The sequence below is a fragment of the Caenorhabditis elegans genome, chromosome II, assembly GCF_000002985.6.
Source record: "Caenorhabditis elegans chromosome II".
Classification (NCBI taxonomy): Eukaryota; Metazoa; Nematoda; class Chromadorea; order Rhabditida; family Rhabditidae; genus Caenorhabditis; species Caenorhabditis elegans.
Genome location: NC_003280.10, coordinates 10251244 through 10275865, shown reverse-complemented (window position 1 = coordinate 10275865; position 24622 = coordinate 10251244). Strand labels below are relative to the sequence as shown.

At 34.7% G+C, this 24622-nt stretch overlaps 3 protein-coding genes across 4 annotated transcripts; 2 read left to right on the top strand and 1 right to left on the bottom strand.

Annotated features, from left to right (window-relative positions):
• Positions 1–4672: 4672 nt before the first annotated feature.
• On the top strand, positions 4673–5691 carry F54B3.4 (Neuropeptide-Like Protein). The gene is made up of 3 exons (NM_001267309.3): positions 4673–4764; positions 4864–4955; positions 5266–5691. The coding sequence occupies exons 1-3, from the start codon at positions 4716–4718 to the stop codon at positions 5386–5388; spliced, it is 264 nt and encodes an 87-aa protein (NP_001254238.1). The 5' UTR covers positions 4673–4715; the 3' UTR covers positions 5389–5691.
• Positions 5692–5713: 22 nt separating this feature from the next.
• Positions 5714–7735, top strand: F54B3.2 (uncharacterized protein). Its single transcript, NM_063811.4, has 4 exons — positions 5714–5896; positions 6073–6393; positions 6439–6804; positions 7351–7735. The coding sequence occupies exons 1-4, from the start codon at positions 5822–5824 to the stop codon at positions 7690–7692; spliced, it is 1104 nt and encodes a 367-aa protein (NP_496212.2). The 5' UTR covers positions 5714–5821; the 3' UTR covers positions 7693–7735.
• On the bottom strand, positions 7653–24600 carry F54B3.1 (Protein SZT2). 2 transcript variants are annotated; one of them, NM_001129142.5, is made up of 20 exons: positions 24514–24600; positions 24058–24349; positions 23703–23873; positions 23179–23656; positions 22051–22590; positions 21279–21663; positions 20151–20711; positions 19025–19598; positions 15815–18765; positions 15012–15146; positions 13678–14962; positions 12842–12984; positions 12285–12787; positions 10546–11813; positions 10187–10383; positions 9680–10130; positions 9027–9213; positions 8894–8979; positions 8755–8841; positions 7653–8319 (listed from the first exon to the last, which is right to left on the bottom strand). In NM_001129142.5, the coding sequence occupies exons 1-20, from the start codon at positions 24570–24572 to the stop codon at positions 7981–7983; spliced, it is 10692 nt and encodes a 3563-aa protein (NP_001122614.2). In that variant the 5' UTR covers positions 24573–24600; the 3' UTR covers positions 7653–7980. The 2 variants fall into 2 exon arrangements, with proteins under 2 accessions (NP_001122614.2, NP_496211.2); NM_063810.5 differs by having other exon boundaries at positions 7659–8319; positions 9027–9219.
• Positions 24601–24622: the final 22 nt, after the last annotated feature.

Genomic DNA, 24622 nt, shown 5'->3' with positions numbered 1-24622 from the left:
CATCACATTTTGCATTTTCTAGCTCCCACAGGGTCCCGAGAGGGATTGAAATGGGAATGAGAGAGAGGTTGCAAAATACGGAAATAGGATGGCTATTTCAGGAAGGCGTTGAAGACGAAGAACACAATGAAAATTGGATGAAATGGGAGGAAGAAGCAGAAAAAAGACAATTTACGTGTTGCACTGATTCTTAGTTCTGTTTATTTTGCGTATTGAGAACTGCTCATGGAGCAGGAACAATTTTAGAATATTTATTAAAATGCTGAATATTTTTTTAGAGTTCAATGTTTTGTGTGATCAAAATGTACAAAAAGGTCATTAACAAAAGTTTGACTTTTGTAAATAATCTGTTGCATAACTTTTATTACAACGTTTGCTAGCCAGCACATGAACCTCGTCTGAAAATTACTTTTCCGTGATAATATAATCTAATTTCAAAAAAAAAGGCTAATTCATTTTGACATTTCTTTGAGTATGATTGAGATATGATTCCGCTCTAAAAGTTTACAAACCTGAATCATTCAATTTTTTTTACTCGCAAGGGATTTTCAACTTGAACTATGAGATCATATTTAATCAAAAATGAATTTAATCTTCATCACTTCTTTCTTATTATAGTCCAACAATAGATTTTATCAATCAAAAACCCAGGATCACCATTTTCTCGTTTCATTTGTATGTATTCAAAGTGTAGGCGGAGAAAATATTCTATGAAGGTAATCCCGTTTTGTTTCTTATCAGTGATCACACATTTGGTTTTTTGTTGATATTTTGAGCTTGAAAACAAGAAGACAAATTCTGAAATGGATATAATTTCAATTTTTTTTCTGATCGAAAAAGTTCTTCTGCATATATCTAAAATCTGAGGCGGTTATGGTAGTTTTTTGAAACTTGGTTAAAATTTTCTATTTTTCAGCTTTATATCAAATAATTACCTGCAGTTCATTAAAATACAATTTGAAATGTTTTAATAGTATTTCAGCTCAAAAAATTAAACATATCGTATTTTCCCTAGACTTTTCAAGCTAATAGAAATAACTACAGTGAGTATCTTGTACCCTTTGTGAAATTCTGTGAGATCTTCAAGAAAAGTGTTTTTAAACCTTCATAGTTTTGAAATTTGTACTTTTTCTCTGAAACTTCCAAAAAAACAGTTGTGAATAGAGTCACTCAGTTTGCAGGTCCAGCCAATTATATTGTTTTGCCCCTGAAAATTTTGCTACTCTATTCCTGATCCTCTAATTATCATTGGTTTGCATTAGTTATGTTAAATAAATCAAATCAAATCAGTTGGTTGCTTTTTGGTCCTCACCAAAATAATGTTCCAATTGAAACTTGTTGACCAACCAACTCATCTCCAAACAAGTTCTCGAGTAGCTCAAACATCTGCGAGTATTACAACTTTAACTCCATTCAAAACACTTTGAACACTTTAGGTAATCATCATTACTGACCTCCTTCTTCATTCATATCTTCTCTCTCATTGCAACAAAACCACCCACGCCCTAATGAGTACGGGGAGTCGTAGTAGTAGTCGTCTGTGAGTTAAAGGCAAAAATACTTGATGAATTATGAAGCATAGTGTCGGTGTCCAAGAATAACTTTTGAATGGTGACTTCAACGTCATCAGAATCATCATATGTTTCTGTGTTGATTCTGATGTATCCTTTCAAAAATGTTTTATTTAATTTTATTCCCTTTTGACCCAATTGACCAAAGTTTGCATTTTAATTATGTGCTTCCATTTTGACCTACTTAATTCATTTATTTATAACATTTCGGCATTAGTTTGCTATGCTTTGCTACTCAGAGGGTCAAGTTTCCCATATTTTTCAGTTTTGTTTCTATTTTGGCTTTGAGTCAGAAAAAGTGTGCGCAAAAATTCAAGGATTTATGCACATATTTATATCCGCCCTCGCATATTCTCAAGTGCAAAGTTTTTCAGAATTTTTGAATTCTATGTCCAAATTTCAATTTTGAAATTGTTTTAGACTTGCTTTTTATTTTTAGAAATTGAGCTTCTCACCTAGAAATTGCAATATGTACCTTAAAGTCTATATGTGTGTGTGGCATGCGTGGAGATGTGCCTACATACCTAACATTGATACTTTTATGTAGAACAAGAGCAGCCGGATAAATTTTAGAGTTCCCGTTCGGTTTTTTGAGCCAAACCGAAAAACAAAAATTTATGATTTTTCGGTATCAAATGAAACCAATAAATGGCCCGATGTAGACGATCTGTAACAGAATTATAAAAAATTCAAGTTTCATCTGAAAATTTATAAAACCTGAATTTAAATTCTACCTATCATTTTTCGAAACATTCGTTTTCCCAGTAAAATATACATCTAATTTGTGATTCAAGAATTAGTCTAGACCTCGGTTTGACATGCTGAAAAAGGTCATCTGAAGCCAAATCAAATGACAAACATTGAGAATTGATGGATAGTGACAGTGTCTAGACTGAAGGTTTTGGTATATAAAAGTCAGCGACTTGTTGGGATTTTTCAGATTTTTAATGTTTCAGAGTATATTTTTGAGATTTGAAATGAGAACTACCTTAAAGGTTGTTTTAGTTTTAGTTTGTATTTTATGTTTTTCCTCGAAAAAAACCCGCTAAAATTTCAAGACGCTTCGAGTGTCCTGTAGGTACTAGAAACTCAATTAGACTGACTGGAATTCTAATTTTTCTTCTTTCTTCTGAAGTATCTGGTACCAATTTCAAACTTACAACGTTTCCTCACTTCAACGCACTTTCCAAAATTTGACTGCAAAATTGACTCATTCTAGATTTTGTTAGAAAAATTAGTTCCCTGTCTTAAATTGTGATGCTCTCACAACCTGTGATTTACTGAAAACCCGGAGGTGCACAAATAAAAATTTTTCTGAAAACAATGATTAACGGGGAGCTTTAATTATAGATTGCTTCTAGATAACTACGAGATTTGTGACGTGGCAAATGGAGGTGGAAAGGATAAGGAAAATACCATGGGAAAGTGAACGTAGTTGGTCTAGGTATTTATAGAGTTTTAGAATAATGCAAATAGTTTTAAGATTCAATATTCTGATTATTTGAGCTAGGAATCATTTTTAGTAAAAATAGTATTTTTTGGTAGAAATTGAGAAGGTAAACTCTCAGCCCTGAAATTTCAAATTTTCAGTGACTTTTTTGACTAATTTTCGAGACGTAAGGTTTTTGATTATTTTGCAGGCTTTTGAAAATTTAAAGAGTATTGAAAAGTAGGAAGGCAATCTTAAATTTGTTTGAATCTTCAAAAATTTTTTGATAATTTTTGAGAGATTTTACAAGATCGATTTTCACCTAAAAGTACTCTGAAAGTTTACGTTTTACCGCTTTAATTTTTGTGATAGCCTACCCTCTACAGACTTCCAAGACCTAGTTTTGGCATATGTGGGTATTCTGTTTTTCTATAAGTTCACGAATAGATTCCTTTTTTAAATGTCTCACCGGCTCATTGTGCAGCTGAAAAAACCAGGCAGATGAGACACTGATAGATATAAGCTGGTTTTGCTGGAAAATGTAAATTTTTAAACGCAGAGCATCGAAAAACTGTGATCTTATATAGGGAAATAATTTTAATTTTCTTTTCTAAATTGTTTGGGCACAAAAGTTTCGCTATTTCTTTCTTTGGGAGTTTTAGAAACTGGGTTTAAATTTTTTATCGTAATATTTTTTAAATAAGGTTACAAGCTACATAACAACTACAACATAAACTACCAATTTTCTTGCTGTTTCAGCTGGTTTTAAATAAATTATTACTCAACTGCGCGATCTTCAATTTTGTTAATTTAAATGTTCAGATTCGAAAATCTAAGATCACAATAATTGTAGTTTAGATAACTCACCCATTCTTGCCAATTACATTAATTATGTGCTGAGCGTCTCAGTGTTCTTCACTTCCACATGCAATTCCGCGTAACTTTTGCTTTTTTATTGTTCATTTAGACGGCAAGACAAAAAATATGAGCTCATTTTTATTCTGACGTAGAATTTTGATTGGAGGCGGGTACAATATTGAGGTAGAACTACAAAAATTGAATTAGTTGAGGTAAATTTATAGAATACACGGAATCTGTTAGTTTTCTGAAAAGTGGGAAGTATTTAATACATTTTCGATCAAAATCATTGCACATAGATTATCAGCCATTCATTGAGACTTTCATGAAAATATAAATATTCTGGGAATTTCTCAAATGTGTATCTTTAGGCTTGATACATACGTGAGCAATCAAAAAACTTTTCATTTAAAAATATCTAAATAATCAACTATTCTCATTCTTACCTACATCATCGGCTCCATAGTACTACTGATTTTCCCACTCTTTTCAATTTTCCCTCAATGTTTCCTCATTTTGTTTGCAAATTCCTTTTTCTCTCACTCTAAATTCCTTAAAAGTGTATTTGTTTTGCAAATTCTTCTCCATGTCTTCCAAGACCTGATAATCCAATCAAGTTCCAAAAAGAATTGAACATTTTGTGTCCTCCCGCCCACGCATTCTTCTTTCCTCGTTACCATTTTCCTTTAATTTTTCTTCTGGCCCTGAAAAATCCTTCCAGAAAATGGGCGGTTCTTTGAAGGAGGATGTACTCGAAAATTCAAAGTCGTTCCGTTTTTGTTTTGTTTTTAAGGGTCCAAATTTAGCAAATTGCACTAAAAATTTTGATTTTTATTTTTGCAGAAGATCTTGGAACAATGCGATTGCCTAGAATTGTTTTTTGTTTATTCTACATTTTCACGCAAGGTAAGATTTTAAGCTTTTCAAATATTTTTTTAACTTTTAAAAACTCAAACTAGAAAATTGGGGAGCTGTCTCAACTTTTGGAACATTGAATCATTTCAGGTCTCTCAATTCCACTAAGCCAATTCTTACGTTTGGCAGCATCAGAAAACTATTACAATGATCCTTCGATTGCAGCACTTCCTAGTGCACAGGTAAGCTATATTAAATTTTCATTTTAAAAAATTCAAAAACCATGCGGTCTGCTGCAAAAAGAAATAGCCCAAAAATAAAAAAAGCCGAAGCATTTCCTGGAAAATCGGTTTTACAGAAATGTTGGATACTATTTTTGGATTTTTTTTTGACAAGCAGGGACACCAACACAAAAAAAAATCAATTTTATTTTAAAATTCTTCAAAATTTGAAAAAAAATTTCCTACTACTTTTGGCCGAATTTTTAGTAGAAATAAGTTGTAGATATTTTTTTGTTGAAAGACATAATCCTTAAAATCTTTCAAATTTCAGAACCGACTCTACGAAAAAGTGTATGCACCACCGGCAACTGAGAAATACGATCGATTCATTCGAAATGGCTTATTTGATTTTCGTCCACTAATACGACATCCATACGAATACCGGTTACAGTAATCCCTACCCAAATAGCCCCAAAATACCAATTAGACTGCCCTTTAGTTTGAAGATTTTTCCTTCAAAAAAAACAATTGAAACTCTGAAATTTCTGAGAATTCACTTCTAATTTGTCATAAATCAGCGGGTTTAGTTTGTGTATCCATTCACTGGTTTTCTTTGACTTTTCCTCAAACAATTTTCTTCTATTCTCTCGTTTTTTTTTCGATCTCGCGAAATTTTTATGTACGAATCTCATGTTGAACCTCATCAAAAATTGTTTAATTGTCCACTGAAAATTTAAATAAAAATTGATTTAATATTAATTCTTGGCTTTTTGTTTTTATTTTTAACTTAAAAAACCGTGAAATTGAATTTTTAAACCATTTTTTTCTTTATCGTCAATTAAGAATTATTCCAATTATTTCCGAATTTCAAACATCTTCCAAAAGCGATGCATTTACTGATACTGTTTCTAATCAAATTGTTGATTCATGTAACTTCCGTTCAATCCTCGTCAAACATTTCGGTGAGTTAAACTTGACAAAAAATGAACCGTATTTTCTTATTTTCTCAGCTTATAACTCGGTTATTTTCGAATTGATCGGAAAATAAGTACCACGTTTCTTTTTCCAAAGTGTTTAAGCTTTGAAATATAAAAACTGAATCTACCATATTAAAACGCAAAACTCCAAATATTTCCAGCTCTGTCACGATGTTCCACTTGGCCTATCCAACCTCTCCACCATCACCAACATCCCTGAAATCGTCGTGCTTCGTGAGCACAACTCAAATGACATTCGAATGACGTCAGCGCTTGATGACGTGGATTGTTGGCTGAAGAAGAACTTTAAAATAGTCGGAGCCTATACGGTAGAGACAAGAGGAGCTGACAATGAAACAATTTGCTATAGTATGGCTACAGTGAACATTAAAGTCAAGCAGCTTATGGTAGTGATCAGTGAAGGGCAAAGTGCTCAAAACTGTACGCCATCAGTTTATGGTCCAATTCCGAATATTTTGAATGTAAGAAAACCTTAAAAAATTAGTGTCAATATTTTTATTTTTCAGATAAAAATGTTCGTAGATGGGACAAAAAACGACTCGGTTCGAAGAATGGAATTATCATTCCGTAATCCAGGCGGTCATGTCGGTGTTCAATTTGAATTCCATCGTCGTTCGGTGGTTTCGAAAATTCAAAAAACTATCGAATTCATGTTGAAACTGAATAATCAGACATCTACATACTCTCAACTCATTCCATATTGGAATCCAACTATTTTCCTACCACCTGCTTCATGGCAATACAGAAAATTGGGAGAAGAGAAGGAGAAGCTTGAGGCTGAAAATATGTCAATCTCGTGGGTTCTAGTGGTGTCAGTAATGCCAATGATATTCTTTGGAGTTGTCGTTTCATGTTATATTGTTATTCAGCCAGTGAGTTTGAAATTGACCCAACATATTATAGAAACGCAGAATTTTTTTTTGTTGTTTTTTCTTTTGAAATCTAGATGCAATATCGCTCCATAGTCAAATGCAAACGCTCCGCCCATAACCGTTGGGTCTCGTTTGGTATTTCAACTTCACGACATAGAAATAATTAACGCAACAAGAATGACGAATAATGCTTTGAACCGAATTGCAAAATGTCTGAATTTACGGGAATTCCCGTCAAATATCTAACGAGACCCATATATTCATTTGGTGTCAGAGTGTCCCATTTCTGCTTTTGATCTACGTAAATCTACAAAAAATGCGGGAGTTGAGACGCAGAGCTTTCAACTGATTTCGCATGGTTAAGAACGTGCTGACGTCACATGTTTCTGTATGAAAACTTCCCGCATTTTTTGTATATCAAACCGCAATGGGACAGCCTAACACCACGTGTATATTTTGGAAGCGGAGCATTTTCATTTCGCCGTGGAGCGTGCTTGCACCTAATACAATTTTCTGCGTCCCCATAATAAAACTGAATTACTTCAGCGTGGTGGCTTGACATACACTGACGAAGAAATTGACTTCTCAATTCAAGAAGTTGACAGTGCTAGTCGTGTAAATGTACTTCAACCAAAGATTCATCCATTTAAAATTACTCCAATTGTTTATGTGAACCCGACTCATTCGACTGAAACCAATTCTATTGATATTGCAATGGAACCAACAATTCGACGCGGTGATGCTCTGAAAACCGCTGTGGATGATGATATACATACTGACAAGACGATGCTCTCCGAGGGAAAATCCACAAAAACCGTTCGGCTTCCACCCAAGGATACTGGTACGACTTCTGTGGAAACGATTTCATTGAGAACTGGAAGGGATTAATAAGTCATGTTTATTGATGAATAGAACGAATAAAAGGTTATCACAAAGTTCTTATAGGCAGAGAAAGAGAGAGAGAGAGAAATGATATAAAAAATGATTATACAAATACGGAAAAATGGCAAAAAAGTAGAATTTTGGAATGTAAATTTTGAAAAATTGGAACTGTAGAATTATACAAAACAAAATGGTAAATTGTACTAAATACGATGGTCATAATTCAAATTTGTTGAATACAAACAACCATATGAATATTCAAAAAAAATATATATAAAATAGACAATCTCGTGCCTAGAATGTACTTGTTCGTTGTGACATCATTTCCCTGACAGTTCGTCGAACACAGCTATCTTCCCATGGTGTTGGAACGTGTTCGGTCCCGTATTTCGACATGTTCTCCAGCAGACGACGTCGTTGTTTTCCCTCGAAATCCTCGATAAATTCGCGATCTTGAGTCGGCGGCCAGTAGAGTCGATCGTCATCACATCCGATGCCGCCGCCGCCAACGTCGTCCATGTGAACCCGTATTTTGATTGATGGCACAACTCGTGAGCATTGTTTTACGGAAGATGGGCTACTCATTTGGGGACTCAGAATTCCTGTCATTTCGATCGTCGTTACAGGATGCTTCTGAAAAATTATTTGAAATTAAATAGAAAACTTATATATTATGGGGTCTTTTGAAACAGAGATGCAAGCTCGCTCCATAGACAAATGAAAAAGCGCCGCCCCAGAACGTTGGGTCTCGTTGGGAACTTTCAAGAAGAAAAAAAAACTTTCAAGAAAAAAAAAACGTTGGGAACTTTCAAGAATTTTCCGTCTTTTTTTAATACCGAAATTGACTTTTTGAAATATAATTTCGACTTAAAAATCAGTAAAACGGCAAACATTAAAAAAAAAGACAAATTCTTGAAAATCTACCAATTAAAGAAATTTGAATTTACGGTTTTACCGCCAAATACCTAACGAGACCCATGGTTTGAGGGCGGAGCCATTTCAATTGGCGTGGAGCGCATTTACATGTCAATTTCAATTTTTATAATAAAAAAGTTTTAAAAAATGTACCGATTTATAGAGATGGCCTTCTGTGATTTTAAAAATAGCGTCTTCAATCGGATTTCCAGCATATCTCTGATCAATCACTGGATCATTCTGCAAAAAAGGTTATTACATATTAAAATAGTAAAAAATAAAATAAAACAACCTCCATTTTCATAAGCATTAAATCCTCTTCTTCCTCCATTCTCGTCAATATTATATCGTTGTGCTCACGTGTCAAGTACAGATATTCTTAAAAGGGAACATTGTTTTCTACAGAATTTTTAATGAAAACTTACTAATCGCTACAAGATTCTTTGACAAAATAAGATCGTATTGATAATAATCCAAGAGTCGTTCAATCAGATGAAAAACGTTCATTGAGGCTCCAAATAAGCATTTTCTCTTATTAGCTTTTGCTTCGAGAAACGTGGCAACTGCTCGAAGATGGTAGTCAAAGTTGAAGGTCATGAAGCAGACACTGTCCTGTAACTAGTTCAAATCGTTAGTCGTCTTATTTTTTGTAGGAATTAACTATTTTAAGGTGGTTTTGGAAAATCGAAAATTGTTACAATTTTCGTTTTTTTTTCTCAATTTTTTTTTCAATTTTTCGATTCTAAAAAAAAACAGCGAAAATCAACAGATATTTGATAATTTAGTATTTCTTTCATGATTTTCTCAATTTTTCAATTTTTCGATTTACAAAAATATTTATTTTCCTTTTTTTTTGATTTTCTCTGAAAAAATCTAAATCTCAATAATTTTCGGTCGAATATTTTAAAGAAAATTTATTATTGTTATCATCAAAATCAATAGATTCTTTAATTATAATTTATAATTTTTTTAAATAATTTTATCTGGAAAAACCGAAAAATCTCGAATTTTCAATAATTTAAATCTTTGATTTTCAACAAAATCGACAAATTTTCAATAATTTGGCAAAAAATCCTACTTTCAATTGATTTGCTGCCGTATGCAATTCTTTCGATTCTTTCCAATACAACGCTTCCATTCGATCAACCATATAGTAATCAGCAGACGACATTTTTGCTCTTTCGTACATATAAAACGATACAACAAATTCAGGAATTTCATATTTCAAATCCGCAAAAATGACACCTCCATCATAAGCTTTGTAGAACACGAGGTACGGTAGATCAGAGAACATATTGCTTGTCGTGGTATATCGATTGAGAGCTTTTGATCGTCGATTTCGATTTTCAACTCGGAATTGAATGAAACCATATTTTCGAGTAAAATATCGAGCAAATTCTTCAGCGTGCTTGAACATAATCGGTGAAATTGCAGGCTCCATGTTCGCCTCATCAAGATCAGTTGAATCTCCATTTATTGATTGTGCTAAGTCACTTAATGCTTCCTCTGCTTTTTCTATTGAAGGTTCTCTGAAAAATTATTATTTTCCCAATATTTTTTATTTAGATTTATTTCAAAAACTTACTTCTCCGGTTGCCTTCTACTCAATCGTCGCGAAAGTTTACTGGCAGCATTCAATGTAAAACTGAACATTTTCTCGATTGGACCAGATTCCGATGGTTTTATCATTGGCATCACAGATGACTGAGAGTTATGTCGGGAGTCTAATGGCATCGGAGATACCGGTGGATTGAGTTTCCATGAGCGTCGAACTCTTCCGTACTGTAAAATAAACATATAATTTTCTTCTAAAAAGTAGAAAAATGGTTAAAAATTTAAACTATTTTTCGAGAAATCGGGAAAAAATTACACTTTTTTTTGGTTTTTTCTGAACGCGAAACTGAATAATTTTTCCAGAAAATCTTGAAAAAAAATCGAACATACCGTTCTCTGGAAATTCTCATCTCCAACAACGGCTGTCTTGGATTCTGATGTACTTCTTGATGATTGTCCACAATCTTCAATACTTAATCCATCATCATCATCTATATCACTATCATCTTCAGACCATTCCTCTTCATCTTTAATCTTAATCATCTCTTCTCCTCGTTTTCTCTCCTCATTTTTTATTATTATATCCGAAATTTGAATTTCCACATTTTTCTCCGAATATTTCCGCTTCATCAACTGTTTCGTCATTTTCGCCTTTTGAACTTCGTAAATTTCGACAAATTCTTTCAGCGGCTCTTCCAATATCGATCGAATATCACTTTCTCTTACAACTTCATCAAAAAGCTTTCCGGCTCTTCTCGGAGCATCCTTATTCCATTCTGAACGAAGGAAAAACGGAGTTCTAATCTCGTGAAACTTTGTCGACGCCAATCCCAACTTCAAATCAGTTTTCTTCAAAAACTCTCCTTTTCCCTTGAAAATCTCGGATTCAGCGATTGCTTGTGATTTTATAGATTCTCCAAATATCGAAGCTCTTTTCGATGTTCGCTCAGTCAACGAATAGTTATCTTCCGTATGATGATCATCATCAAAATGTCGATGCCTCACTGAAGATGTTGATGAAGTGTGAGTTGGAGGGGGCCCAAGTTTCTTTGCAACTTTTGGTGGACGTAGGAATAAAAGTAGATCACATTCATTTATCAAAACCTCTTTTTTAATCATTTCCATATGTGCTTTTGTCACTTTTTGAATGAAATCCAACTTAGTTTTCAAACCGGATCGCCATCGAAGAAGCTGCTCATAATGCATTGTTTTTACACAATCACTTTTGAACAACGTCTTTGATCTTCCCATAATTTCCTGAAGATCTGGTTGTCGATACATTCTGAAGAAGATATTCGAGCATTGTGGTTCTCTCATAAACTGTGGTGGTGTCTTATGATCCATTGGGAATTCTTTGGAGATTAGTGTCATTGGATCCGTCCAAATTAGAACTTCATAGTCATATTCGTTATTTGGTTCGGTATGGAAAGGCGATAAATGAGTGATACCCATCTTGTGTAGACCAATTTCTCGAAGCAATCGGGACTTTGCATTGTGGAAACCGACGATTTTGTTGGTACAGTCGACGGCTTCTTTGTGTATACTGTAGTGGTAATTGTAGAAGTAGATTGTCATGAAATCTCCTTTTAAATAAGCCATCATTATTCGCTGACGAGGAGCATACATATGAGATTGCACAAGTGGGCTGTATTTTCCGTCTGAAAAAATTAAAGTTTCTGAAAATGTTGACACTTACACTAACTTTTAAAAAAAAAGTTGATTTTGGCGAATTTTCAATCTAATCTCCTTATTTGAATTATCAATTTTTTTACAAATCGAAAAACGAAAAGTTTTGTTTTTCGATTTTCACTCTTTCGATATTTCGAATTTTTTTTGATTTTTTGAAAAATATATATAAATTTTTGTTTTTGGATTTTTGGCTTTTTTTTTTAAATTTTTCCTGTGTTTTTCATCAATAAACAAAATTAGACAAAACATCGAATTTTATGGTTAATTTCCGAATTTTTTCTTTGATTTTTCGATTTACAATTTTTCGATAATTAGTTTATATTTTGTGGTATTGTGGGATTTTTTTTTAATTAAAAATTTCAAAATAAAATCCCAATCGACGCTACTTCGTCTTTAAAGGATCTTGAAATTTAATTTTTGTACAAGAAATCTCAACTCACGTAAATGATTTCTGAACATTTGCTTCATCTCATCCACCTGCGACGTTGTTCGAATCATATTCTCTCCGAATCCATCGAAAATATTTCGAATACAACTGACCAAAATGTATTCTTCTTGATTTTGTGATTCATCGACTCCAAAATCATCAGTCATTGCGTGAAATGGATCAGTCGTTAGAACTTCAAAACGACCATCATGGGGATGTGTTCCAAATATCGATAGATTTGATTCTCGAAGTGATATTCCATTTTCATTTTCCATTGGTTTCCGAAGTCCACAAAGATAAACTCGTTCTCGAATATCTGATTCATGGAGTCCACCGAGACTGACTTCCAATCGATTACGTATTTCAAATAGTGCCGGAAGACTTGCATGTTGAAATTCAAACCGTATTCTCTGCTTCACCACACTATTCGTCTCTCCTTGTTTCGATTCCACATAGTCCAACCATTTAATTATACTATACGCATTTTTCCGATTCATATAGTCTTGACGTCGGAGGCTGAAACGTTTTGATCTGGCGAAGGTTAGATATAATCTGTTAAACAACACTTACCTGATATCATTCTGTGTCAGTGATTGTTCAATGTCTTTTGCAATTGATGACATCCTTGCAGTTGCAGATGGTTTTGTGTGAACATGTGAAGGTGGAGGTGGAGGTGGAGGATTGATGCCTATATCGAGGCTGCCAGGTCCGTGCTGAAGCTAGTTAAAGATTTACTAAAAGTACTGTAGATGGTAGTTTTCCGACTCTATGTAGTTTGGACTTTGAAATATTTTTTCTGTTGTTGAAAAAGGTGTCGAGTTACTGTAGTGGTACTGTAGGGGTACTGTAGTTTTGGAAAAAATTGGTTATGAACTTTTGAAAGGATGATTGTTAGGGGTGGAGGAGTACTGTAGGAAAGGTACTACGTGGGTACTGTATTTTTACTGTAGGGATATTACAGGAGTGATGTAATGCTACTCTCATAATATTATAAAGGGATACTGTAGTGATAGTGTGGGGGGTACTGTAGGAGCACTGTATTGCAACTTTAATAATACTATAAAATGGTACTGTAGGGGTACTGTAGGAGTAATTGTTCAACATTTTTAGGAAAACTGGAGTCGAGTTTTTCCAATTTTGCATAGCCAATTAGTTCAAAAGTGATTTTTCCAGCTTTTTAGAAGTTTTGGAAGAAACTTTGACTTCAGAAAAAGTTTAGGTGGCAGTTTTAAATGTTGGCCTCTTTTTTTCAGAAAATTTCAGCTTTTCTTCAGTTTATATGATACTCGAATGTTTAAAAACTTTTTTTTTCAGAAAATTTAGGCTATAAACTTGAGTTTCAGCCCCCATTTTTCCTCTGCAAATTTCTATTTTTTAGAAAAGAAAATATTGAGTTCGAAACTTACCACCAAACTTCTTCTTATCTCTCCCGAATGACTTGTAGCTGCTGAATGATGATGCCTAGTATCCACCGAAGCGGTAACACTGCTCGCCGAGCTTTGTTTCGTCAGATGTTTCGCTGGCTCTGATGTTGTTGAATCTTGGCCAGGTAGGAATACATCCGAATTTCGATTTGTGAACGAGACGGTACCAGTGAACATTCCCTCTTCGACAATAGTTGTATTAAGATATCCAAACTCAGTGATAACATCAATCATGCTCATCTCAATCAATTCATGCATCATCTTTTCAAATGCTGATTCAACGACATCTCCTTTCGTCCACACGATCATTTCTACGAATCCACACAATGATTTTTCCGGTTTCGGAGCATTATGAACATGTGATTTGATAATATCTCTGTAGACAGTTGACTTATCATCTGGAACATTAGGAACCAACAGCAAATGACTCTGCTCATTCATACTCGGTTGATCGAATCTCGAGATTAGTTGACCATCAGGTTTTGTGATTCGGAATTCGATTAAAGCCATTCCAGTATCAACTACACCTCTTGCAGGGAGTATATGATAGACATAGAAAGAAGAAAGTAAATAGTCTTGAGGAAGCATTCCAGCGATTGGAGGATGTGATCGGAAGATCAGACTGGAATTCAATGGTTCCAGAGAATCAGGGCATTCATCAATTGAAAAAGCACGAATAATATTCCCTTCTTTAGCTTCTACACCCATCGTAATTCCAGTATCTCCTTCAAGATCCGATATTTTTCTAAAACTTTTTCTTCTGGCAGGCCAAGTTGCTGCAACGGGTGTCCTGTTAAATGCCTCTCCATTATAAAATATTCCTTGCTCTTTCACTTTTGCAGGTGAAATACTATTGATCGCCTCAATATGTTGTCCGATGTAGAAGAGAAGAGCAGAAAGGTATTCTTCAAAGATGAATGGAATTGAGAAAAATTTTCGAATCTGGGGGCCTGGCTCCGGTGGTTGAAGAAATGAAATTTCATTCATCGATAGAGGTTGTTCTTGATTTTGAGAATATCCACGCATAATCTCCACTAACAATTGTTCATCTAACTTCTCATGAAGAGATTTCCAAATAGTTTCGATAATTGATGTATGAGGTTCTGTGATTCCAAATATTGTCAAACAAATCTTCGTCTCTAACATTTGCTCAACAGTTTCCATTTGTTTTCTTCGCAACTTTGTCCTTGTACCCTTCACTGCCAGTTCATAAGAATCACGATCCATATGGAGTTGGAAGTAGAAAATTTGGTTTCGATCAACATCTCTGGAAATTTAAGATGTAGATTAAACTTGATTATGTTTAAAAAAATCACTTGTAAACAAAAGTGTTTGCTCGATTATGAACGGCGTAATTCAAAAGTGGAGTTTTTATTTTCTCGAAGGCAATGTGTAGAGGGTTTCTGTGAAGCAGCTGACCTTGATTTCGAATTCGTTCTGGTACCGCGATCCTGAAAAAGTTTAAATTTATTTTTGTTTCGTTCAATTTTTGAGGTATTTTTAAACAATTTCCAGGCATTTTCTAAAGAAATATTTTTTAATATTGTCCGGACGTGAAATTTCGCGATATTTTACCAAAAATGAGGCTGTAATTTTCATCGATTTTTCAGTTTCTCTAACAATTTGTTTAATTGTTGAATTAAATTTTTTTTATTTTAGTTTTTTTTTAATAAATGAATGCATTTTTAACGAAAAATACTAAAAACGGTGAAAAATTGTTAAAAACCAAAATTTAATCACAACTTAGGTCTGCTAAATATTAAAATAAATTTAAATTCAAAATAAAATTTAAATAAATAAATATTTAGCAGACCCACAAGAAAAATTTATTGTGATTAAATATTGGTTTTTGCAATTTTCCATGAATTTGATTATTTTTTGGTTAAAATTATATCGTTTAAATATTATTATTGTTATTATAAGTAATCGATGATTGATAGTTTGAAGCTACAGTACTCTTGAAAGGCGCACATCCGATCATAAATATTTGTAAAATGTATAGTCCTGTGTTCGGTTTTATGATTATTTAATTTTTCGATTTTCAAATTAAAGTCAAATTCTATTCAGAAAATTTCAATAATTATTTCGATTTTTACTGAGAATTTGTATACAATCTCACCACAACTCTCTCTGCAATGGGCACGCAAAATATCCTTCGGCAAAGTAGAAGTAGAGATCCTGTGGAACAATTTCCGTGGGCTTTCGTCCCCGTTTTCCGGCTAATCTCAGCGGTGTAACGATCGGTGGACTCTGATGCTTGTCATTCTCGTCAAACTGTGAAATTTTTCGATGCTCTGGCACAAGAAGCTTGTCAACGTTCCGTTGAATATACATCATTTCCAAAAGACTTTCTTGATTGAGAACTCGAAGTTCTTGTCGAATCCCGGCCCACATTTGATCAAGCATAGCAGTGTGTTGGTGCTCGTATCGTTGACAGAAATGCACACTAATCTGATGATCCTTATAGTCGACTGAAATTATTATCCAGAAATCTGCAACTGACAATGGGCCAATGTTCCTGGGAGCTTGTAGATCTTCCGGATCTTCTTCGCTGGCTTTCCTGGATTCATAGATTTCTTGATTATTAATACGTCTACAATACAGCATATTTGTATCCTCTAGCCGTACTATCTTCAAATATCCACACTCTCGATTATCCAACAAATCCATGAATTTTCTTATTTTCTGCCTCGAGTTATCGACAAGTATGAATGGCTTTCTTCTTGTTTCAGCGTGTCCAACTTTTCCAGATGTAGTACACGCATTGTCAATATAACTTTTCACGTTATCCAGAAGCTTCTTATCCACTTTCTCGACTCTAGATTCTAGAAGAATCTTCTCGAGTTCCAGCACAACTCCAACATTTCGCACCAAATCTGTCATAACTTTTCGTTCTTGAGGTGGAAGATCGAACAGAGTATCCTTTTTTTCTTTATCCTCATCATCATCATCATCACTTGTAGATATGGGATCTTCATCTTCTTCTTCTTCTTCTCGTTTGTAACTTTCTCTTCGATGCCTCTCAAATTCATATGGATTCCTGACTCGACTCTTAGCCATTCCCAACAATCTTGTACTAATTTCATTTGCATCCATAGTTGGTCTCAAGTTTTGAGTCGTCAACACCAATAGCTCCATGACAATTTCCACATTTTTAATCTCTTCAGGATCTGTTGGGGCACCAACAATAAATGGGAGAAGCTCGTGAATGCATGTTGGTAGAAAATTGATAGGAAACGTGTCGGTCTTTTTTCTTCCGTCAAAATTCACCGAACAGTTGAACTGAATGAACATTGGCTGATTATTTCCGGTATATTCCTCGTAAATCTCTCCTAGCGTTGCACTATCCGCTCTAGTTCTGCTCTCCGTATCGGAATAATCGCTACTTGGCGGGGATCCTGGTCTAGGATCGTCTGAGCTGGAAGACGATCCGGTTGATGAAGATTCATCCGAATCGGAATCCTCAGAGCTGGCAGAAGAACTGTTGTCAGTTATTGTTTTCTCCTCATCGTCCAGAAATTCACCACTATGTTCACCTTCTAACGATCTTTCGTCTCCAGCTTCCGATAGAGATGTAATTGATTCTGTACCATCTACATACATCATTCCACTATTTCCTCGAGTTCGGCTCGACCTTCCTTGTTTTTTCTTGGATTTCTTTGTCTTCTGCTCAATCATAGATTCGGGATTCAGGTAGAATATGTTTTGTGTTCCTTCGACTTTTTTGAAATTCTTTGAGAGCATTTTACTGAACATGTACGCAATATTGGAACCTTCACAGCAAATTGTATCCTTCGGTGGTGGATGTTCTCCTCCAAGATGTTGACACACTTTTCTCAAGGCAGTTGGAATTTCCGACATTTCGAATTCCAAACAATCAACCTCTCCGGACATATCCATTAAACTTTCTTCATTGAGTGGAATTTCTTCACGTGCAGCTTCATACATTGCTCTCATTCGAATACGTGGAAGAATCTCCTCTTCAAAATGTCGGCAGAATGATGGAAACGTCGTTGCTTCCTCTGGAAATACATTTCGATTGTTCGGAGTCCATCCAAATCTTGCTCCAGAATCCCATCGCTCGGGTACATCTGACATCGGAACATTGACGATTCCATTCCCATCGAACGCATTTTGAGCGTAACAATGAGCAATTTGAGTTTCATGAATAGTCATAAGGAACATTGGAATTATTTCAGATTTGACATCAAACGCATCAGTGACTGGTGCAAACATCAACGCAGCCATTCGAGCAGTTAAAGCTTTCACGTAGACTCTTAGCTTTGTTTGAGGAGGCCTTTCCTTCTCAGGCACTGTTTTCACCAGATCTGCCCAAATAATATCATGTTCCGTGTCATCAATAATCCATGTAAGATCTGCAATCCTGCTGAGTTGCCAATGAAGTGCATTTAATTGACGTTTGTTGCAAAGTGGAATGTCCGAATCATTTCGTCCCAGAACAAAATGTGGAAGTGGTAGATATTTCCTTTGAGCATGATATACTAAGTTGGTCATATTGAACAAATTGTCGTAGACTGTCACAAACTTCGAAACTGCTTCTGCGTGAATATCGGTTACTGTAGGCACTGGAGAAATTGTTGTGTTGACTGTTTCTTCAGTAATATATGGATATGGCTCATCGAGTTCACCAAGAACCTCGTCATCACCTTCTATCCTTTTTCGAATATATCGAATCGGAAAAATTCCAGGAGTTGGTTCCTTCGGAACATCCATCCATCTTCTCTGTTCCTGTACCCATTCCTTCTCCAGATCATCATCATTTTTGAGCTTCTCAGTTCTTCGTTTGCTCTTCGGGCGAAGTTTTTTATAGGTCAACATGTCATTATCGGAAGGTGGTGTTTTCTTCGGTAAACCCGTCAATTCATAGATATCAGTACATCTACAGCTATCCTCATATGGAAACATTCTTCCAGGAGTTCCTGGTTGACAGAGACCTTTGGAATTATCATCACTCGGGAATACTTCATTACATTGTCCACTGTGACGGAGGATTTTGTCGAGAGTGAAGAGGACTGAGATGAATCGAAGATCTTCGTTGAGTCGTTGTTCCTGAAAATTGTTTGTACACAAATTTTGAATTATTGGGAAAATTATAGAAAAAAAAACGTAAATTTTTTGCTTTTGGGTGTTAAAAAATCCAACAAATAAAAATTATAATTGAAATTTTTTGGGGCAAAAAAAATTGGTATTTCCAGAACTTTTATAGCATTCGGAAAACCTGAAAATTTCGATTTTTAAATTTTCAGATTCTAAAGAGGAATTGTTCGGATAGTTAATACACTAATTTTATCATCTAAAGGTCACTAACCGCACTCATATTCGCCAGTTGATCATCTGGATTTCCTCCTTCAGGCTCATTCCACATCTCACAAACAATTGCAAGAGTCTCAACAGCGGATCTCGATGGTATCGCATTTTTGGAAATCTCATCATCATCATCTTCGAATTTATCCTTTTTGACGATTTCATGTTTTGATTTTCTTCTCAGAATCGGATTATTCATAATATTAGGTTGAATCGTAATCGCTGGAAACATGATAAACTGCTCCAGTGATGCTCCGGATGAATCATAAATTTGTCGGAGCAACGAGACAGCATTATTCTGAGTCCACGCCGGTCGGAATCCCTCCTGATGCATTCTCTTGTGCATGAGCACATTTTGACAGAAATCTGCGAGAAGTCGAACAATGAATGCACCGCCTGGTTGAAAGGTGTTGAGAAGAATGACACTACGACGACACGCCAGACTTTTTGCAAGTGTATTATGAAGTGTTAACAGCATAATTTCATCAGGATCATCGGTTTTTTCTTCGGCTCGAACGATTGTTGTGAGATCAGCGGGCACGTGAGTGTAACGGACAACCATTCGTTCCAGAGGACGCCTGAAAATTTTTTGAATTAAACATTTAAGTTATTAAAGACGGAATATGGACCAGGTGGGCGGCAGACGATTTTTTTCCGGCAAAAAATCGGCAAATTTCCGATTTGCCAGAAAAACGGCAACTGGCGAAAATTTTCGGCAAATTGTGGTTTTGCACATTTTTTTTGGAAATTTCAATTTTAATCAGCAAAATTGTTCGCATCCTATCGGCAAATGGCAAGAATTGAAATTTCCGGCAAATCGGTAAATCGGCAATTTGCCAAAAATCAAAATTTCCGGCAAACCGGCAATTTGTCGATAATCAAATTTCCGGCAAATCGGCAAACCGACAATTTGCCGAAAATAAAAATTTCCGGCAAATTAGCAATCGAAAAATTTCCGAAAATTAACATTTCCAGCAAATCCGCAAAACGGCAAATTGCCGGAATTGAAAATTTCTGGCAATTTGCTGATTTGCCGAATTTGTCGACAAAAAATTTGTTTTTTTTTTAAATTTTAATTTTTCGAAAAAAAAATCGCTAAAAAATTAACTTTTTTAATCCTAAAATCTCACCGAAACACTGTACATGCTGGATCTGACTTTTTGTCAAAAATCTTGGTTGGGTCCATATAAAACTTTGCAGCATTCGCTTCATATCGATATCTTCTCGCTTCTTTTTTTAAATCAGCCTCATCAAGAATAGTTCCATAAGTAACATTTATCAATCGTTGTCTCTGTGCTTCAACAGCACGTCTTCTCTCTATTGAAGTGACTCCACCGAGAAATGCTGTCTTGATAATTGCCACAGGACCATTACAAATCACTTTTCGAATGAAGAAATACGATGGTTTTTTGGAATTTTGTGTAGCGTAGACCAGTGTAACATATGTTTGATTTTCAACAAGACAGAATGTTGCACGCACTTTAATTGAATAAAGAACAGCATTCAGTGGATAACGACAGTCAAATTTCAGAATTCTTTCGGTTGTAAACATTTCAAATGGAACGTGGATCAGGTTGAGCAGACTTCTTTCCGTTTGAGTGTGCACCCATTTCTGCCAATTGCTATCGTCAACTTCGAGCATTTTCTTCCAAAAATTGACGAATCCGCGAGTTTTAACACCGTCTGGTTTGCTGAAAACATGATAATTTTAGAAGATTTATAAGAATTTAGAATTTTTGTTTTCAATTTATTTTTCTAAAAATGTAATGCTGGAATTTTTTGCTGGAATTTTTCCAAGAAAATTGAAAAAAAAATCGGTATTGTCAAAAAAAAACTAAAAATCTTGACTTAATTTTTGTTCGAAATTTTGAATTTTTTTGTATTTTGCAACAAAAAAAAACTACATTTCGATTTTTTAACCGGTTTTCAGAAAGTTTCAGAAAATAAAAAACCAGAGAAAAATGTTCGGTTTTATTTCTAAAAAAATCGGTTTTTCGGCTTTTTGTTGTTAAAAATAATAAAAAGTTATGTTTTAAGATTTTTTGGTATTTTTCAAAAAAAAAAGTGTTTTCAGAGAAAAAAGTATTATTTTAAGAATCAGAAAAAAAAGGTTTTCAGGTTTTTGTTTTTGAAAATTCGATGTTTTGTATTTTTCAGGAATAAAACTGAAAATTATGATTTTTATGGTGTTTTTCAGAAGTTAAATACATTTTTTAATAGAAAAAAACGGAAAATTAACGATTTTCAAAAATACTTACACTATACAAAGTTGCGGCAAAATTTGTCGTGAACGATCTCCTTGTTGAAATAAAGCATACTCCTTGGTGACACCGGGTGGTATAGTGAAATATGCGATTTTTGTATCAAATGAATGAATATGCAGAAGAAGACGATCCGCGTCGATGATTCCATCAATTACAGATTTTATAAGATTCATTCGGATTGGATTGAGATAATTGCTTTCTGTTAGAAGATCTTTCAACTCATTATATGGTCCTTCTAGTACCAACTCCACATTCACTGCTTGATGTACATTCTTGTTGACTGGCCATGCCGAAGTAATGATGTAATCAATGAATACAAGTGGTCGAAAAGCGAGTCGGAGGGTCAGGATTACTTGGGTATTGTTCTTCACGAATACAGCTAAAATTATGGAAAATTTTAGTATAAATTTTAATTTTTTTGAAACGTTTTTTTTTAAATTTGATTTTCGGCAAATTGACGGTTTGCCGGAAATTTTGATTTTTGGAAAATTGGCGGTTTGCCGATTTGGCGGAAATTTGGATTTTCAGCAAATTGCCGATTTGCCGACCATCAATTTGCGGAAGTTTTTGGAGGGATTCTTTTATAAGACGGATACACTTAAACCTGTGCCTTTTTGGAAATTTTTTTTTCAAGAGAAATAACATTCCAAAAAGATGTGCAAAACCACAAATTGCCGGAAATCTCAATTCCGACAATTTGCCGATTTGCGGAAGTTTTCACCCCTGTTTTGAAATATAAATATATTCACAAAAATAAATAACTTACTAGATTTCAATGTGAATCCTTCTCTCAATCTCACATACATCATACGATTCAATGTCGCCTGATAGTCTGCAACAAATCTTCGATGTCGGTCCACATGACTCTGTTGGAGCTCCAAAAAATCGCTGTTAATCTGTGCAAACGTATCCAATAAATAATCATTGTCATTCAAACCATTTTGAAATGACCAACAAATTAATGCTCGATGAAATTGATTAATATTCTCTTTGCTCTCATCAATTATATCATCATGTTCAACAGTTCGTTTTATCACTAATTGACCCTCTTGTGTTCTACTCAGAATTAATGGATCTTTTGGTGGTTGTGGCATTTGACGTGGAAGATATGTTCCAAATGTTGCCATTGTCATGAAATAAAAGAGAGATGATGATCCAACATGTCCGAATACAGGTTCTGTACAAGCTTTCTTTTGTAATTGAATGAACGAAAATGCAACTGTGTAACTGCGGAGTTGGGTGAGAACATTTTGCAAAGCTTCTTCGTCAGGCATACCGCAGACTGAATCAGAGATTATCACCAGATCTGAAATTAAGTTTTCGTTGTATAATGAAAAAAAAGCTCAAATTTTCAATTTTACAATTTTTAGAATAAATTTTCAGTCAAATTTTTTAAAGTTCAATTTTTTTAAATATGGAAAGACACTTTTTTTTTCTTTGGAATATCGGAAAATCGAAACAACTATATTTTTACCCATTTTTGTGATTTGATTTTTTTCTCGATTTTCAAAAATTGGAAAATCTTCAAAAGAAAAGTCCAAATTTTTGTAAAATCGAAATTTTTAAAAAGTTTTTCCGCTGTTCGAAAAATCGCAATTTTTCTTCGGAATATCGGTAATTCAAAAAAAAAAAAAGAATCATAAAATATGATTTTTTAATTCTAATTTTGTTCATAATTTGAGAAAAAACCAAAATTTGAAGCTAATTTTTGAAAAATCGAAAATATTTTTTTAAAAACCTTTCTTTTGTGAAATTGAATTTTTTTTTCGTTTTTCCACTTATCTGTAAAATCTGTTTTTTTTTCAGAATATCAGAAAATCGAAAAAACTTTTTTTTTTCAATTTCTGGGAAATCTAATTTTTTTTGTTCCCAGCCCTGTGACTTGATAACTCACTAGATTGAGTATTTTCGGGGAGCATCTGAATCTGTAAAAGACCCATTCGAAGCATAAATATCAGCGACCAATCCGGTGCAACATAACTCTTATCACTTGCAAATGACAATTGTTTCTGATCTTCATGACGTTCAGTTGCAGACCATATTCCACGTTGTATTGACATAAGATTCCCACCATCCATTGCTCTGTCTGCATCTCCATCATTTTTGTGTGAAGTCGATGCTGCGGAAGATTCAGATAAGTGAATATTTTCCGCTGATGGTACTTTTCGACTGCAATCTTCACTCTGCGAGTCACTCTCACAAAGTGAATCGAATTTATTGTGCTTGTGACGACGTTTCAGTTTTCCCCACATTTCGAGAATCGGACGGGAGAAGGTGAACAGTCGTTTGTAGATGTCGACGAACTTTATCTCAACCGATTCAATTACCATATCAACATTTGATTCAGTGACGAAGACTCCTTGGCATAACGTCTGAAATAATTTATGAATTCGGATGCAAGCGGAAAAAAGAACGTACAAAAGTCTCCTCAAACTTCATAAAAGGTGTGAACAAGCAGATGGACGTGTGAACTTGAGGACGAAAAATTCGATTCGTTCCGGGTATGACAAATGATTTTACTGATGATCGTAGAGCATTTCGAAGGCTTGGGATGATTCGATCAACGAGGCAACAGTTGGATTCATCGTCCTGAAAAATTACGTGATTTCGCACAATTGCTCTGGGCTGGGACTTGTTAGGTTTTTCATTTGTTTTTTTTTTTGGTATTTTGACGAAACATTGATTTTTTGGTTTTTGGGACCAAAAAACCAAGGCTCATTTTGTAGAATTTTCAGATGAACAATGCAGCGCAGCCGTGCCAAAACCAACTCACCGCCATAACAACGGATGGACTGAGATCAAGAACAAAAACAATTCGATAATATCTGGATATATATGTGCATTTCGTTCTGACAGTCACAATGAATTGCTCGTCTCCAACGACTTCTGTACCATCTCCTCCGGCTGGTACAATCCCGATGACTGTCATCTCTTGCCTGTACTCATCTTTTGGATCTTTTGATGGTTTATATGATGAGCATTGTGGAACTTCTTCGATTGATACGGCCTTTCCGAGATGATCAATGTACCAATGTGCACGAAGATTGCGGGATGCACGGAAGATTCTGAAATTATTGTTTTTCAGGATTTCTGATATTGAAAATTGTGGTTTCTAGCTTTTTATTGTTGCTTTTCTGGAAATATTAGGCTAAAAGCTCATAAACGTTTAATTTCAATTGATTTCTTATTTTCTGAAAAAACCATATATTGCCAGCTTTTTCCTTCTTACCTGTGCATAAACAGAAAGACCTCTCCGGCCTCCCGCAAGTTTTTTGTTTCAGTATCCATTTGATCGTTTTAATCGAACATTTGGGCTGAAAATTATTTTTTTTGCTTTT